Source organism: Barbus barbus (genome assembly GCF_936440315.1).
Source record: "Barbus barbus genome assembly, chromosome: 30".
Taxonomy (NCBI): domain Eukaryota; kingdom Metazoa; phylum Chordata; class Actinopteri; order Cypriniformes; family Cyprinidae; genus Barbus; species Barbus barbus.
In genome coordinates, this window is record NC_136758.1 from 11,706,340 (window position 1) to 11,724,397 (window position 18,058).

Below are 18,058 nucleotides of genomic sequence, written 5' to 3' on the forward strand. Positions count from 1 at the left end.
TGCCATTGGTTGAGCCAGTGTTGCCATGTCAGGCTGGTCAGGATGTTTTGATAGTGACACAGTGTTTAAAATTATGTAAATCTATTATATACATTTGCATATATAAAGACACATTTATATTTGTGTCATGGCATAGGGAAACTTCAATAAAATAATCGTCACATTCGAGACGAGCAGAGTGGATTTACATAAAGCATTTCCACAGACAATATGTAAAATATTTACATATAAAACATTTTATATGTCAATATACACCTTTACATATACCTATTATGTTGTTTTATGATTAAGTATCATATTTTAATGGAAATTCATTTTTACCATTAGCAAAATCTGTTAGAATCAACTTCAATAGGATAAACTGAAATTCACAGCATTACAACACAACTTCTATTTATAAATTTCTAGACTGATTTTGGATTGTTGAAGGTAAATGTAATATTATGCACTTATAATGTGTTGGTGACTACTGGTGCAACCCTATTCTGGCCACCAAGAATTATTCTCTACCCAAGGTAAACCATGAACAGTGTTAAAATCCTGGATCACATTAATCTAGGATTAAAAATTATCCTTGGCTACCAATCTGAAGTGAGAGAGGCCCATCTTCATACCTTTGGTGGTGCCATTTCCAGAGCAGTGCTTTATAATCCAGAGTTTAAGGCTTTACAAACCCTCTGTCAAAATTACAACCGTAAAACCCAGGGTTAAAAGTGGATTTAACCTGGGATTTGAAAAGGCTCAGACTTAAGTGAAGTTCAAATGTAGAGTTTTTAAGTTTCCTCTCTGTATCTGAATCAGTCTGACCTCAAATGCCTTTAATTTTAACAAATGTAGCTTCAAGTCAGAAATCTCCCAGATCAAAACACTTATAAAGAGTAAATTAGACTTCTGATAATTAGATGCGCTTGATCAAAAGCATACGTGTTCCCCCTAAACAGGAAAGACCAGAGGCTCTGTGCCTTGTGCTCGGCTTTTTTCATTATTTCTATCAGTAGGGGATCCCAGACTCTGGACTCTGATAGTCTCCAGTAGTTTGAACCACAGGATACATTTGCTTGAGACATACTCTGTCCACCCCCTCCAGTGCATTACATTGCCTTGAAAAGGAAGAAAAATAAATAAATGTAGTTATATTCAGTAGACGCTCCCATGCTGTGAGCCTCCCTCTCTGTCTCTCTTTAGTTTGCGTTTGAGGTTTTCATGAGAAACGTGGCAGCAACATCATCATAAATGAGAGACTTGTAGAGAGAGAGTAAAAATGCATTCATTTAACCAATCAGTGTTCCTGGGAACTGGAGCGGAATGGTGGCTATAACATATCCACACTCCCAGAAACGGAGCCAAGAGTTCATGTGGAGTCACGCGTGGCCTGCCGTGTCAGATAGAGAGGATGAGAGAGTTCGGTTTGTGAGAGTCTCTCAGTGCATTCGGGATGGATGAAAATGCATGCCATCCTGACTCAACAAGACGGCTAAAAATGTCAGTCAGCGGATTTTATGAAAGCCCTCTTTCTAACATAATTACCCCCAACCGCACATTACATACATAACCAAGCTTAGCCATATGTCACTAACAGAGCTTTTATGCATTTGTCAGGCAGACGAGCCAGTAAAACTATTGTGAAGTGGATAGTTGTGTCTGTAACTTTTTATTGAATTGGCAACATTCAAAACTATATATAGAGACCAGAATATTATAGAGACTTGAGGATGTGAACCAGTAATAATCTCATCACATACTGTAGCAACCACCAAGAACAACCTATCTTGCAAACCTCCTAGCAAAACCCTAGTAACCATCAAGAACCAAGGTTCTAGAAATGCCATACCATCCAGAACTCTCTAGAAACCACTTAGAACCTGCCAAGGAATTTCCTAGCAACACCATAGAATCATCTTGCAAGGCCCTAGAAACCACCTTGAACATCCTAGTAACTAAACAACGTCTTAGCAACTGTCCAGAACACCCTAAAAAAACACTCAGAACCATCCAAGTAATTGCCTAGCAACACCTCAGAAACCACTTAGAAATGCCCTAGCGACCACTTGGGGCACCAACCATCTTGGAAGGCCCTAGAAACCACCCTGAACATCCTAGTAACCATATAGCAATGTCTTGGCAAGAAGACATGAATCTAGAAACAAATATGTAAGGCCCTGGCAACCAAAAAAGAACAACGTAGAAACAGACTTGCAGTACCCTAGCAACCACCTGGAACACCTAGCAAAATCCTGGCAAACACCAATAACAAAGGCCCTTTTAAACCACCTAAAATGACCTAGTAACCACTTAGCAACGTCCTGACAACTACCCAGGACACCCTAGAAACTGTCTAGCAAAAGCATAGGAAAAACCAAGAACCAAGGCAATATAAACAACCAAGCAACCCCTCAACACCCTAGAAACCAGCTAGAAATGCCTTAGAAACCACCCAGAACACCCTAAAACTACCTAGAAATGCTCTAGCAACACCCAGACATCCAGATCTTTTGCATAGTCAAGCGTCAATCACATTTTATCAGAGAATATATAAACCTAGCTGCTATTAAATGTTTTATAATGATCATTATAATTAAAGCTGCAAGCAGCGATGACGGGCCCTCAGTGCAACCGCCACCCCCGAGGCATCAGGAAAACGATGCACAGCGAGCACATGCATTACAGTAACCCTCTGGCAGTTTGGATTTGAGGGATTCAGCAATGAAAGGGTTAATCCAAACCATCAAGACTGTGAAACATGCACACACACAACAATACATACAACTTCTGTAACACTTTCAATAAAGTTTCAGTTACTAACATTAACTATATTAATTAACAAGAACAATACTTATATAGTGTTTACTAATGTTAGTTAATATTCAAAATTTATAAATCTGTTAACAATATTATCTGTTAACAATAGTTAATGCACTGTGAATTAACATGAACATTTTAACCAACATGGTAACACTTTATAATAACTGCACACTATTAATCATTAGTTAAGTATTAGTAAATAGGCAATCCGTCCTTCTATAAAGCATTGTTCCAGCATTAATAGGCATTAGTAAACTAAAACTGCCCGGTCCTGCAGATTTGCATTGTACAATATTAAGAAAATCAGGCCCTTTCTCTCGGAACATGCAACACAACTCCTTGTTCAGGCTCTTGTTCTGTCCAGACTTGACTATTGCAATGCTCTCATGGCAGGTCTTCCAGCCAATTCTATTAAACCTCTACAATTAATCCAAAATGCCGCTGCAAGATTAATCTTTAATGAGCCGAAAAGAACGCACGTCACGCCTCTGTTCATCAGTTTGCACTGGCTACTAATAGCTGCTCGCATTAAATTCAAGGCATTAATGTTTGCCAACAGAACCACCACTGGCTCTGCACCCCTTTACCTAAATTCATTACTTCAGACTTATGTGATGAGCCATTTTCCATTTTTGAATGAAACGTGTAGCATTCTTTACAATATTTTATTTTACTTTTGCAAAAATTATTTTTGTACACAGAAAATTTCGAAAACACCTCTGAAACTTCATTGTAAAACATAAAATAAAATAAATTCAAGTGTACAGTTTCATTTTTTGCATCTTGAAAAAATATTTCTGTTTTGTATCCCTCTGTGTTGTTTATTTTAGGAAGATAACTGACCCTTTAAATCTCCTTTGTAATAGATATGCCTTATAAATAAAGAGCAAGTCATTTATAGCTGTATTTATGAACTACTTACTAATGACTATTAATGTTGGGACAATGCTTTATAAAGGATTATTTACAGCATCTTTTGCATATTTGAACCCTTTCCAGCAGTTACTGTATGATTATGAGATCCCTTTTCACACTGAGGACAATAGAGGGACTCAAACACAACTATTAAAAAAAGGTTCAAACATTCACTGATGCTCCAGAAGGAAACACGGTGCATTCAGAGCCATGGGGGTGAAAACTTTTTGAACATTTAAAACTCTCTCCTCAACCCACACTCTACTTACAGTCACCCACCCCTCACACAGAAGCAGAGTGAAATCAGCTGTCTGATAGTTTTTAAATTTTCTGCTCTCCATAGTGTATTGTAAATCCATGAAATTAATCACATTTCCTCAGAATGACTTGTTCTGTGTATGTAATTTTTTATGAAGTGTTTGGAAGCTGCTCTTAAAAGATAAAAAAATAATAATTTGTGCTCTTTTTTTTTTTTTTTACTGTAACTTTCATAAATTGCCATTAAAACACCGTTCAAGATATCCTAAATCCGTACGCAATTTAGCATCTTCAGTATCTTGGCATGTTGAAAAAAGTTTGGTGTTAATTACTTGTTTCTGCTTGGAGGAGTATGAATTCATTTGCAGCATGAAATTGCCAAAAATTGACATTAAAATAAAAATAGCCGACTTCCTGTTGGTCGTAGCTAATGACTGTAAATTAGAAAGTTGTCCGGCTTGATGAGAACAATATATGTACCGAGTTTGGTGTCTGTAGCTAAAACTAACCCCCCCACTTTTGTCAAAAGGGGGTGGTATAGAGTGTCTCCTCCACGCCCATTTATGAGCTTTTGCTAGTGTCTGTCTATCATTAATACTGATGTGTGTGTTGAGTTTAATGACATTCTAAACATGTATCTCCCTCAAAATCACCAGAAAAGAATTTAAGTTTGACACGTTGCCATGGCAACAGTATTTTAGATATCAATATTCCCTTCACAGTTTTTCATCGGCCGTGTTTTGACATTATTCTGATGAAGTTTGAAGCAAATCGAGTAAAAATATGCTGAATTCAAAGCATTTTGAAAATGACACACTTCCTGCTGCCAGTTGGTGGCGCTATAACTTTCAGTCATAAGTCACATCTAGCCGATTGGCATCATACAACGAACAGACCACTAAAGTTTGATGAAAATCAGACAATGTATGTGGATGTTATTAGGCATTTCCTGTTTCTCATTTTTTGCAATAACTCATCGCCTCACCACGGGCAAACCGTTCGAGATCTCCAAAATCCGTTCGCAATTTAGCGTCCCCAATGTTTTGAGATCATGTTCACCGAGTTTGGTGGCAATCGTTTGGAAATCCTCAGAGGAGTATATCAAATTCCAGAGCATGCACTTTTTAAACAGCCCTAAATAGCCGACTTCCGGTTGGGCGGAGCTTAAGACATGCAGCGCGAAAGTTGTTCAGCTCAATGAGTTCTATATGTGTGCTGAGTTTCATATGAATACGTGCAAGTATGTGTGAGCTATATAGCTGTAGAGCTCCTGTGCCACGCCCGGGTTTTCAAAGCACGTTAAGGCCCCCAAAAGTGCCCGGATAGTTGATTTATAAAAAAAAATTAAAAATAATAATAATCCTTAGGAAAACAAGAGGCCCCTGCGCCTTAGTGCCTTGGGCCCTAATAATTATTAAATGTAATTATTTATTGAACAACAGCATCTCTGCTTCCTGTTGTGCCCAACCGTGAACTGTGGTAAAATCAATGTAATGCACAGACCTCATGTGGCTTTTTGCCTTAATGAAATCTAATATAGCTAATGAATTTATGCATTACTATGATTGGTAGCAGCTCTGGTATCTTGTTCCTGAGGGCATATGAGGCCATAGCTGCTCTTTTCTATCACCCCTCCATCTCTGATGGGTGTAACCATGGTGACCTGTCAGCCTGCATCAGCAGTAAGCAGCCGAAAATATACACTCGTGGAAACCGCATCTGATCTCTCATCTCTCACCCCCTGCAGAGGTGCTGCTGGACCCGAGCCGGACCTGGTGCCCGTCCTCCATGTGCCAGGCTGTGTGCCAGCTGAAGGAGTCAGACACGGCGCTTCCGCAGTTGGTGCGGTGCAATGTTTGCACACTTGAGTTCTGTTCCGCCTGCAAGGCCAGCTGGCACCCGGACCAAGACTGCCAAGAGAACGTTCCCATCACCGCGTTTCTGCCCGGAGAGAGCAGGTACTATTGCCTGTTAAAGACTTTTTCTAGATACGGTGCAAGTTGAGTTTAATAGAAGTGAATGTGGTTATAGAAGTGAATGTGGCCAGTCTGTAAACGCTAAAGTACTTTGTATCGTCATTGAAGTCACAGCAATAACAACTTTACATGATTTTATAGTTCGCCCAAAAATAAATTCTGTCATTAATTACTCACCCTCATGTCGTTCCAAACCCGTAAGACCTTTGTTCATCTTCAGAACACAAATTAAGATACTTTTGAAGGAAATCTGAGAGCTTTCTGACCCTACATAGACAGCAACGCAACTGAAACTTTCAATGACAGAATTTTCATCTTTGGGTGAACTATCCCTTTAGCTTTTTTGTGTAATATTCAATAATATAACTTTCTTGCTAAAAAATTACAGGAAAAACTTTAAACACCATCACAAGTTTTAGGAGAACAATTAATGTAAGGGAATTTATCAAATTATACAATGCCATTCAAAGGTTTGGGGGTTTTTATGTAATGTAATTTTTCAAAATTCAGCAAGGATGCATTAAAGTTAAAGTGAAAGTAAAAACATTTATAATGATATAAAAAATGAGCTGTTTAAAATTCTGTTCTTTTGAACTTTCTATTCTATATAGAAAACAAATCACTGTATCATTGTTTCCACCAAAAATATTAAGCAGCACAACTGTTCTCAACATTGACAATAATAATAAAAAAAAAAAAAAACCTTTTTTGATCACCAAATCAGCATATTAGAATGATTTTTGAAGGATCGTGATGCAGAAGACTGGAGGCTGCTTAAAATTAAGCTTCACAGGAATCATTTACATTTTAAAATATATGAAAATGTTATTTAAAATTGTAATAATATTGCACTCTGATCAAATGTACTTCTGCAGCCCCGGTGAGCATAAGAGACTTCTTTCAAAAAATAAAAAAATCTTACCAAACCTAAACTTTTCATATTTTTGCTTTAAAAAAAAAAAGGTAACACTATAGTATAGGGAACAATTCTCACTATTAACTAGTTGCTTATTAGCATGCCTTTTATTAACATATTGGCTGTTTATTAGTTCTTATAAAGCACATATTCTGCATGACCATATTCTACATCCCTAATCAATACCTAAACTTAACAACTACCTTACTATTAATAAGCAGCAAATTAGGAATTTATCGAGGCAGAAGTCGTAATTAATAGTTTGTTAAAGGCGAGAATTGGACCTTAAAATAAAGTGACTAAAATAAGTATATAAAAAATGGGCCTCATTCACTTCAGTTGTAATATCTCACTTGTTTTATAAATAAGGGGTACATTATGCCACAGATGTTGTTGATTGAGCTTATCTTGTACTGAACATGGAATATTCCTTTAAGTCTTTCTCCTCCTCATTCATCAGCAGCTACGCCTCGGTGTAGTTTTGTCTCTTTGATGTGCATTTAAACGCTCCCATCCTCCCCACTGGTCCTCATGTGAATCCAGCTGTCACGATGAGGCATGTTCTGTGTAATGGTGTTCGATGTTGATAAGTCGACATGAGATTTGAATTGAAATACCATGATCCGTCTGTGTTTTCTGCACTATTGAGCATACTCCTCATTCAGTCTGAATGGATCTTCTGCTTCTAGTTGCTGAAGAGTGCTTTGCTCTCGGCTCAGTAAGCCAGAGATTCATGCACAGGTGTTATTTGACATTCCTGTCACACGCACACTTCATTCAATAGCGAAAGCATCATTGAGCGGAGTTTCTGATCCTTGATCTTGGGTCGTACAGGAATGAACACTCAGCCTGCTCTGAAGTGAATTGCTTCACTAACACACACTAGAGCCTTTCAAGTTTATAACTCCATTTCTGTATCATTTCATGTTTGAGATTGCACCTAAACTCCAAAGTACATCTCAGAGGGAGATAAACGGTCTTGAAATCAAATTGGACCCCATTTACACTTTAAATGGGCTGTTTCCTCAAGGAGCTATGAGCTGACCTACCTCTTAAAAAAGTTGATTTGGTCAGTGTAATATAATGATATAATTATATATTATATATATCTATATTTGAACAAAAAGGGGTATCCTGAGCCACTCTGTGAACAATGACTGTGAACAGTTAAATAGTTAATTCATTAACCCTTGTGCACCCTTATGGACATTTTTGTCCATTTTAGTTGAGTTTTTTTATATAATTTTGCCTGTGTTAATGCTAACTGCATAAATTTTGGCTCAGGTGTGTATTTTTATCGGAATTTTGATATTCCACCCTCATTTCCTTTAATAAATCTATTTTACACTAGGTACACAAAATTGTTACACTCAGCACCTTTTGGACAAAAATGTCCCCATTGAAACCCATTAAAACAGCTATTTTTAATCGCAATGTCGTTTAACTGTAAAATTATGCTATTTTTGTTAATAGGCTTTCATTCTGTTGGCAAGGCTTCAAAATTAAATTTTACCAGATGGTGCCATTTTTTCAGGTTTGGTCTATAAAGCAAATACTTGCTTTATTCCTGTTTTCTGCTTTTGCATATTATAGAGCCAATTGGATAAATAATGCAGCTATAATTGTGTAGGTGTGTTGGTATAGATGTCAGAGTGTGGTTTGTATGTGTGTCATAAAAAAAATGAGAGTGTGTGTTCTTGTAAAAAATTGCGAGAGAGAAACTCTACTGCAAATCACAAATCCAAGCACTGTGTGCACCAGCAGAGCTTTGCTGGCATCTCATGGGGAAAATTTGGTACTGCGCCCAAACAACATTTTACTGAAAGCTCATTTTTTGAGATATCAACCTCAAATTTGGAACACAACTTTTAGATTTATGGCTTTGATTTTCTAGCAGGTTTAGAGTTCAACATGTTTCATATATAAAATATTCATAAAATAATATATAAAATTGTTCATAAATCATTTTCATAAACTTAAACCTGTATAACTTTTTTTCGGTTTCACTTTTTAAACCTTTTTTACTTCAACAATAATCTGCCATGGTTCTTCTTTAAAATGAGACCACACTTAAGTCTCTGCTCCCAAGCTTCCCATTTTTATGACCGTTTTGTTTTTACATAGACATTTTTGTCCACTATGGACAAATATATTATTTATATATAATATATAATATATTACTATTATTATATATTATATATAATATAAGTAACTTTTTTTTATTATTATTGATGCACAAGTGTTAGTTTGTTTTTAGGTTATTTGACATGATTTAACGTATAATAATAAACGTATGCTAATACATGCTAATATTTATTTTATTTTTTTTCTTGCTGGCCTATATGAGCCATTTTCCATTTTTGAATGAAACGTGTAGCATTCTTTAGAAAAAAAATTAACATTATTTTACTTTTGCAAAAAATTATTTTTGTACACAGAAAATTTCGAAAAGCTTGACATTATACAGTACTTTTGCTGGGAACTGACGTCATATGATGCAGAACATCACTGATTGGTTTGTAATTTTTCACATTTCACATTGCAGTTTTTCAAAAGACTGTTGAGTTAGCATTATCTTGGTGACACATCAACAAAATTTGCAACAACTATGTAAAATGCATTACAGAAAACTAAACATTGAAGTTTGTAGGGCATAAAAATGGATGTACAATATTAGTGAATGTAAAACTTTCATTGGCAACTGACCAAAAACTCTCTCACACTGGCCTCATGCCAGCAGCCATCCTTATTGTTAAGCCCCTGCTATGGCTGTGTGGGTAGAAAAAAAAAATATTTTAGCTTATTAGAATTAATAAGCCCACTTGTCATAAAAGAATCAAATCTGATGGCTATAATTAGGTCTTAACCTACATAATATTCAGCAGCCATTACTCCAGTCTTCAGTCTCACATGATCCTTCAGAAATCATTTTAATATGCAGATACTGTGCACTAGAAACATTTCTTATGCTGAAAACAGTTTGTTACTTAATGCTTCGATACTTTTTTTTTATTCTTGGATTCATTTTTGCTTCTATGAATACAGAAGAAGGACATAAATCTTTCTTAACATCGTAAAAGTCTTTATCGTCACAATTGATTTAATTTAATGCACCCTTACTGAAGAAAAGTATTCATTTTGTTAAAAAAAAAGTACTGACCCCAAACTTTTGAACACTATTGTGTATTTATAATCAAATTAGAAATCCCATTACTACTATTATGATTAATACTAATTTACTAAGCTGCTAAACTGCTTTACTGATCTGCAGTGTTGCAGTACAGTGAGTCAGACTCTGCTGCGGTTTAATGTCTGTGAGAGGTTTGCCGCAAAGTGTCACTTCTCTTAGATCAATAGACTGGGAATTGTCCTGGAAATGAATGGGCTTGTACCTGTCAGCTCGGCCCCTGTGGGTCATCCTCTCCATTACCAGTGAACACTGTCCCTGGCCCACAACTCTTTAGTACATACAAAAGAGAAGGGCCTGTCTGAGTCAAAAAGAATGGATTGTAGTACCAGTGTATTTTGTCCTTTGTACCCCGCAACCTGGAATGCGAAAATGGTTTAACTCTACTATAATCTCTTTTTTTCTAGTTCGTTCTTTAAGGCTGACGATGACGACGCCCCCATCAAACGCTGTCCCAAATGTAAAGTCTACATAGAAAGAGACGAGGGCTGTGCCCAGATGATGTGTAAGAACTGCAAGCATGCTTTCTGCTGGTACTGCCTGGAGTCTCTGGACGTAAGTGCTCAATATCTCATCTTAACACTCTTAACATCATACTGTATTTTTATTGGTCAAGTGTCCGCCGCTTAGGCAGCATGTTAGCCTTCAGTCAAGGCCGTAAATGCAAACAGCGTCCTTCACGCAGCTGTTCCGAACACCCACGTAGATAATGACCGGCCTCTAGTAACGTTGTGTGTTTGACAGGATGACTTCCTCCTGATCCATTATGACAAAGGACCCTGCCGGAACAAATTAGGCCACTCCAGAGCCTCGGTGATCTGGCACAGAACGCAGGTGGGTTCTCACGGGAAGGAGCACACGTTTTCTTGCCCCTTTTTTCTCCACTGAGATCAGAATGAGTGCACGTGCGTCTACACGTGACCGAGTCGTAGGCATCCATTCAGACGGTGTTTATTCAGGAAGTAAGTGGCTGTCTGTTCTCGAGCAAGTGATACCTGCTGTTTGACAGCAGATTATAATGCAAGACCGTCACGTTGGGACAAATTCACTAAAATTATTCATCAAATGATGGAGAAGAGCGGTATAACCAGCCATATATTTAGATGAGTAATTTAGACAAGCACATTTTAAAAGGCCATCTCGGTTACTCCCTCCTCCCTTTGTGTTTCGCTTGTTCAGACTAAATAAAAATAGAAGAATATGACATTGAAAAAGGCTGATTTTCTAAAAGAATACTAAGAAAACAATAACCTATTCCTTGAGTTAAAGACATACAGTATGCAAAGAGTTTTCAACATAAGGCTCATTAGACCCACTGTCATTTATGTATTTCTTAATAGCTTTGAAATAATAAATTTTCTTATGGTTCAGAGATCAGCACAAATAGTGTTGGAAGAAGCCTCGAAGCGATTTCATTAGGAATTGAGAGAAACGTAGTATGCAGAAAATGATGTTTGAAACAATCCTCCAAAACTTTGCTCCTAATTTTCTTGAAACATGATGCAACATCATAAAGAATATGCTATGTGATATTTTTTGTGTGAAGAAAGAAAAGAATGAATGAATATATATTTATATTTATTTATTTATTAGTGCTGGGCAACGATTAATCATGACTAATCGGATTCTAAATAAAAGTTTTTGTTTACATGTGTGTGCTGTTTATTTTTATGTATATATAAATACACACACATGCAGTATATATTTTGAAAATATTTACATGTATGTATTTATATTATTATATTTTATATTATATATAATATATAAAAAAATATTAAATCTATACATGCATGTGTTTGTATTTGTATATGTATAATAAATATACACAGTACACACAAATATTATGTAAACACAAACTTATTTTGGATGCGATTAATCGTTTGAGAGCACTAGTATATATAAAAGACACACACATGCACGTATACATTTAAAAATGTTATGTTTATATATAATATAAATTACATTAATATAAATATATACATGTAAATATTTTCAAAATGTATACTGTGTGTGTCTTATATATACATAATAAATTTACAGAGTACACACACACACACACACACACACACACACATATATATATATATTGTGACGAGTCGGCTGCCTCCCCCCTGTCCATCATCACCACCCCGTCCCTTATTCGCCGCCCTTCACCAGGCTCCCGACGGGAGTGGGTGTGTGAGAGAGAGGAGGGGCGCTGAAACAGCCAGGGCTGGCGGCGTGTGATGAGGCGCACCTGACGTGAATGGAGCCTCATCACCGCCGCCGTTTAAACTCCGAGCGCGCCTCTCCTCGGGAGACCGGTCTCTTCCCCGTGCATGCACGCTGGTGTCCTCGTGGGTCCAGGAAAGGGAGCGTAGAGGGAACTACCTGCCGCCGTCAGAGACGCGAGCGGCCGGACCCGCAGTCCGGCCGACACTGCACCCGCGATACGGCCGTCGGGCAAGGACGCCGGGCCGTGGAATCCCGTCGAGCACCCGGGGATGAAGGAGTTGGACGAAGCCGCCACAGAAGCCGCCGTCACCCGCGCCCCGGGACCTCCAGACGGGAGCGCGTGCGGCCGCCGGACTCCGCCCCTTACCTGGACCCTTCCCTCCTGAACACTGCCCTCCTTCACGAGCCCCGCAGCACAACGAGGACACCAGATCCCTGTTTATTTTGGACACTTTTCCCCCTTTGGACACTTTATTTTAAATATTGTTTAATAAAAACCTCACCGAGGCTTGACGCCACGCCCACTGTGTCTGTCGTTGGCTCCTCCCGCCACAATATATATATATATATATATATATATATATATATATATATATATATATATATATATATGATTTGAATTTTAAAAAATTGTATCAGGATTATTTTATTTCCTGTATTAAATTAGCATCATCTTTTTTTCATTTATAATAATGACCGTATTAAGGGGAAATGAGCTTAATTATTATGAAAATGTCAATGCAAAAAAATCTAGTTTTATTCTTATGTTTTATTTTACTTTTGAGGTGTAATTCTGATGCCCTTATTCACATTTTGAACCGTCAAAAAGTTCAGAAAGATTCTTCAGACACTCATCATTTCATATGCTGAACACAATTTCATAAAGGTGAGATGTCCCTGAAACTATGGAGAGCTTTCTGTACTTTTGCACAAAGACATCTGTTGCTCTGCAGGGAGGAGTGAGTCATATTAAGCTTCATAAGAGCACAGTGGCTCTGTTCCAGCCCTATGAATTTACATTTTATAAAGCTTCAGCCCAGCGGCATCAGAAATTTGATTCTTTATGAATTAGTAAAGGTGGAGCTGCCGGGCTGAGCCAGCCCTGGGTTTGAGTCATAGGGATTGCCAACACTCTTCCATTACGCCGCTCCACCATTCCACATGAGAGCTCTGAGAAAGAGAGAAATAAATTGAGGGCAATTTACATAGAAACAGAAATAGTGTGCATTGTTGAAATTTGTCCCATGATAAATGAGTGTAATTGTGATCCTCGGAATGCTGAGAAGATTCCGCTTGGAAATAGAGGTCAGTTGTTTCCTATTCCCTGTGCAGAATTCAGAATTTTTTTTACATCCAGAGAAAATCAGTCTGTGAAATAAGTGTAATTTTGTTGGCCCATGAAGATGACAGGCTCTCTATATAAATAGTTCATGCATAAGATGAACTCAATCTCTGTTCCATTTTGTAACAGTTATGAACTGTGAGGATCTGATGCCCCTATGTGGTGGAAGATGATGCTACGTTAAAAAATTGTTTCTTTGGAGGGGTTTTTGCCCATTTTTGTTTTATTTTTGTACCTTTTCTCATTTTTATTGATGGCATAGTACAAACATATACAAAACGTTGCTGAATACATTTTGATATTTTTTTGCAAGTGGGATTTTTGGCGTTAGCCTATGGTACGCACCTATCAGTTATTCTGCAGGTGTGTAGGGTTAATAGTTTATTGATCGACAGCAGAGTAAATGATGGGGAGAAGAAGGGCTAGCAAGATTCGGAAACAAATGTGTTTATATATTGTCTTGCTTTCACTGTGCTTATACCTTGTGAAAATTAAAATTAGAAGCCAAATACTTTGTAACTGAATATATCAGAGGAATAATTCAAAGGAAAATCACGCTCATATTAATTTAAATTTTTGAAACATTTTCATAGTTTTTTTATGTCAGTTCAAGTGTCAGAGAAGAGTAAACACCTATTAATTTAGCCAATAATATATTAAAATACAATTCAAGATTTGAGTTAAAATTTATATTTTTGGTTGGAATAAAGTAAAAAAAAAAAAAAAAGTCATGATAATGAAGAAAAAAAATATTAAAAGAATATAGAATATTTACTTTTCATTAAATTGTTTATTATTTTAAGAAGAAAAATGTTTCACTGATTTGTTATATTTAAAAATTATGACCTTTTTAAGACCAGATTAGTTCATTTTGTTAATGTCATGTGGTGTAATTAGCTGTAATTACCTAAAAAATATTATAATACTTGTATATTATAATATAAATGATAACATTTATTAAATTACAATTGACTACATACACATGTATAATTGAAGATATTCATTAAGATTGAGAGTCCACTCAAACGTATTCAGTGTGTAAGAAAAATATATTAAATACATTTTTGCTTGCTGGTTAAACCAAATAGAATTAAATTTAAACTTGTCTTAATGGTATAAAAGCTTTTCAAAACTAATATGAAACCAATGTGAAAACAAAAGTTACAAGAAAACTTGGTACATGTGTTGTAAACTACATTTTATTTATTTTTCAGGACAATCGTATGTGACATTTTAATCTCTTTCTCCGCAGGTTGTTGGAATCTTTGCTGGTTTCGGCCTCCTCTTACTGGTAGCCTCTCCGTTCCTGCTGCTAGCCACGCCATTCGTGCTGTGCTGTAAGTGCAAGTGCAGTAAAGGCGACGATGACCCTTTGCCCACCTAACAGCCCGGCGAGAGCAGTCTCTGTACGAGGAATTCCGGTCATCTTCTTTAATCGTTTTTCTTTTCCTCCTCCGCCTTCGAGCTCTTCATCAACCGGTGGGACTTGCGTATTTGAAGCCGCAACGCGAGCCATCTCACGCCGCGGTTACGGTCACAGTTAGCTGAGTAGGCTCCATCCCCGCAGGCCTGATGAGACTAACGGAGACTTCATGAGCCTGCTGCTTGCTTAGGTGGAGGATTCGAGAGCTGGGGGTTCCCTCCGCAGTAACAAAAGAGATGTTACTGAAGGAGCACAGCGCTGTTCCATCCCGGCGCTTGTCTATTTTATGGATGTTTCGCATATGTGGCTGTTCTGGAGGGTTCTGTTCTAATAGAACATATATTCAGTGTGTTCATGTCTGTTTCTATGTGCATAGTAGTATTTCAGTCACACGGCCTATTCTTAATTACTTGTTTTGCACAGATAAGGGACTTTTTTTTTTTTTCATGTCAAGTTATTGTCTTTCAGTCTGAAACTATTGACAAACCTAGTTTGATTTGGCAGATTTTGGCTGTTATGTCTTCAGCAGATGATATTTGCCATTGAAATTTCTCTCAGTGCACTTTTTACATTTTACAATGCCAAATATTGACCTACTGAAAGTGTCACTCAAACGACACATTAACCTTATCTGAAAACCCAACATTTAAACGAAAACTGTCAAAATACTGAAACCAAATAAAACATTTTTAACCTGTCTTTTTTTTTTTCTTTTTTTTTTTTACTTGATTATTTTCTCCAGTGAAATGTGACATCTGGTCATCTTGTAATTTTTGTCAGATAGTTTGGAATTTTTTTTTTTTTTTTTAATTTTAGAACAGTCCCTGTAATTCTGGCTGGGATTATACACTGATTTCGAGACTGTTTGGCTTAACATATTTACAAGTCCAGCACTGTATCTATGCAAGTTCATATAACTTGAAGATAAAAAAAAAATTGGTTTCTGCTGTCTTGAGCTAAATGGTTGCTGTGGGCAAGTCAGTGTATTTTAATTAAAAGGCAAAATATTTCAATTTATGTTCCAAACTGAGTCGGTCAGTTTCTGAAAAGCCAATACAAATACTATTTAAATGATTTCTTTCATTTCATAGACTGATTTTTAAAATGGAGGTATGATACTGAATGTCAACATCTTGCCTGCACCACCTGAAATAGCAAACGTATGTTCAAAAACTGTTGCGCCATGTAACTCAGAAATATGAAGATCAGAGCACCTGCCATATGTGTAGCTGGATAATATGTAGCTCATTAGTTTTCCTTAAAATCCCATGCGAGATTCCCTCCTCTGCCATTTTGCGTTAATGTTGTGTAATGGAACGGTGCCAAATTGGAGGTTGATATGACAAGGTGAATGTTTTCACAATATTCATAAAGTAGATTTTTAGTGAATATTTGATGTTAGTCATCTCCATCTTTTGGTAGCATTATCCCGTTTTAGCCTTAAAGCTTTTGAGTACCTCACTGGTTTTCTCTCCTGTAGCTGAGGGCTTTATTTTCTTTTGTTTTTTATTTGTTTATCCTCAGGTCTTCTTAAATGAATAATTTTGGCACTTTTCAGCTTGTGTGATGTTTAAAGAAATACCTTAATGCATATGTAGTCACAACATTGTACATGAAATGGCCATGATATACAGTACAGTAATACCATCTCAGAATTGATTTTGTGACATTTGCTAATTGACAAGCAAAAAATCAGCATGATGGATAAAATTAAAGCACAGCATCATTGTCAGTTATGAATAGCACACACATTACTCAGTCCAGCTGAATCTAATTGTGCTCATATTATTCAGCAACATTTGGCCATTTCATGTAGAATAATATAAATGCTTTATATATACACACACACATATGTATATATTGTCATTCGTGCCAAGCAGGTTTTTATGACATTGATTAGGGAACGTTTTCTGACAGTGGGTAAATATATACTCAAAGCAGATCTTTAATGTTGTATGGGCTTTAAAAATTAAGCTAATTGTGTTTCATTTTTGGTGTATGTATATATTTTGTTGTAATATTCCATTTGGTGTTCTTTTTTCGTTGTATACAGTGTTTATGAATTATTAGTTGTACAATATAATCGTTTCCTTAATTCAGGGTTATTGAATTCGCACTTTGCCTGTTCATTCAGTCAAGTGCTGTTTCTGTTCTCTTTGTTTGGGTTGCGTCATGTTCCTGTTTGAAACGCTGTTTGTTCCTACATCAAATTAGAAATAATTGTGGCTTTACATGCAAACTGGGAAATACTCCTTGACGTACACTATAGATCTTGCAAGCAGCCAAAAACTGTATCGTTCCTGTTTGTAGGAATTTGCTTGTTGCACAAAACTTAGCAGCCTTGCAGACTGGTTTTTATATTTCCTGATGAAACTCCTGTAAGCTCTTATAGTTTGGAGTTAGAGCAAGAATTTGGAAAGCATGTCTTATTTTGTCTTTTTCTCAACAGTGGTCTGTTTGTATTGATGTCTGTCATTCACTCTTGACATTTGCCTATTCCAGATATTATTATTTTACCTGTTGTTGATTTTTAGGGACCTTTTCAGTGCTTCTTGCCATTGCTTTTAAAACTGGTTTTGCCTCTTACTCTTCCTTCGATGGCCTTTTTATGTGTCAGTTGTTTGTTTTTGATGCGTCATAAAGAATGTTTTACTCTTTGTGATTCAGAACCAAATTCAACTTGTACAGTTTTATGTAAAATCGCATGTATGTGTAAGTCTTAAAGATAAAAAAGAAATACAATTACAAAAATACTACAAATTGACTTGTATTGTCTTTGCCTCTAACACTGTGATTTTACAATGTATTCATCTTCATAATTTTTCCCCTGTTATTTTGGTTATGTCTGCATTTGGTTTCAAATGTCTAGGAAACGGTTTAATAGACCACTGTTGAAAAATATATCATTAAAAACATGGATTCAAAAATGTTGTATGATGTAATTTTATGATGTGCTGAAAAATAAATTAATGTTTGCCAAATATAGCGAAGTAAAATAATTTCACTCTTTTTTTAGCTTCGTAAA

At 36.5% G+C, this 18,058-nt stretch overlaps 1 protein-coding gene across 2 annotated transcripts in view; it reads left to right on the forward strand.

The window, feature by feature from the left end:
* LOC306850825 (putative E3 ubiquitin-protein ligase RNF144A-A) overlaps positions 1 to 18,024 on the forward strand; it is a 42,757-nt gene extending 24,733 nt beyond the window's left edge. Inside the window, exons 6-9 of one of the 2 annotated variants that reach the window (XM_079386735.1) lie at positions 5,723 to 5,933; positions 10,462 to 10,609; positions 10,799 to 10,888; positions 14,863 to 18,024. In XM_079386735.1, the coding sequence (XP_079242861.1) occupies positions 5,723 to 5,933; positions 10,462 to 10,609; positions 10,799 to 10,888; positions 14,863 to 14,994 (581 nt within the window). In that variant the 3' untranslated portion in view covers positions 14,995 to 18,024. The remainder of the gene's footprint in view (positions 1 to 5,722; positions 5,934 to 10,461; positions 10,610 to 10,798; positions 10,889 to 14,862) is intronic. The other variant, XM_079386734.1, reaches the window with a different exon arrangement.
* The last annotated feature ends 34 nt before the right edge of the window (positions 18,025 to 18,058 follow it).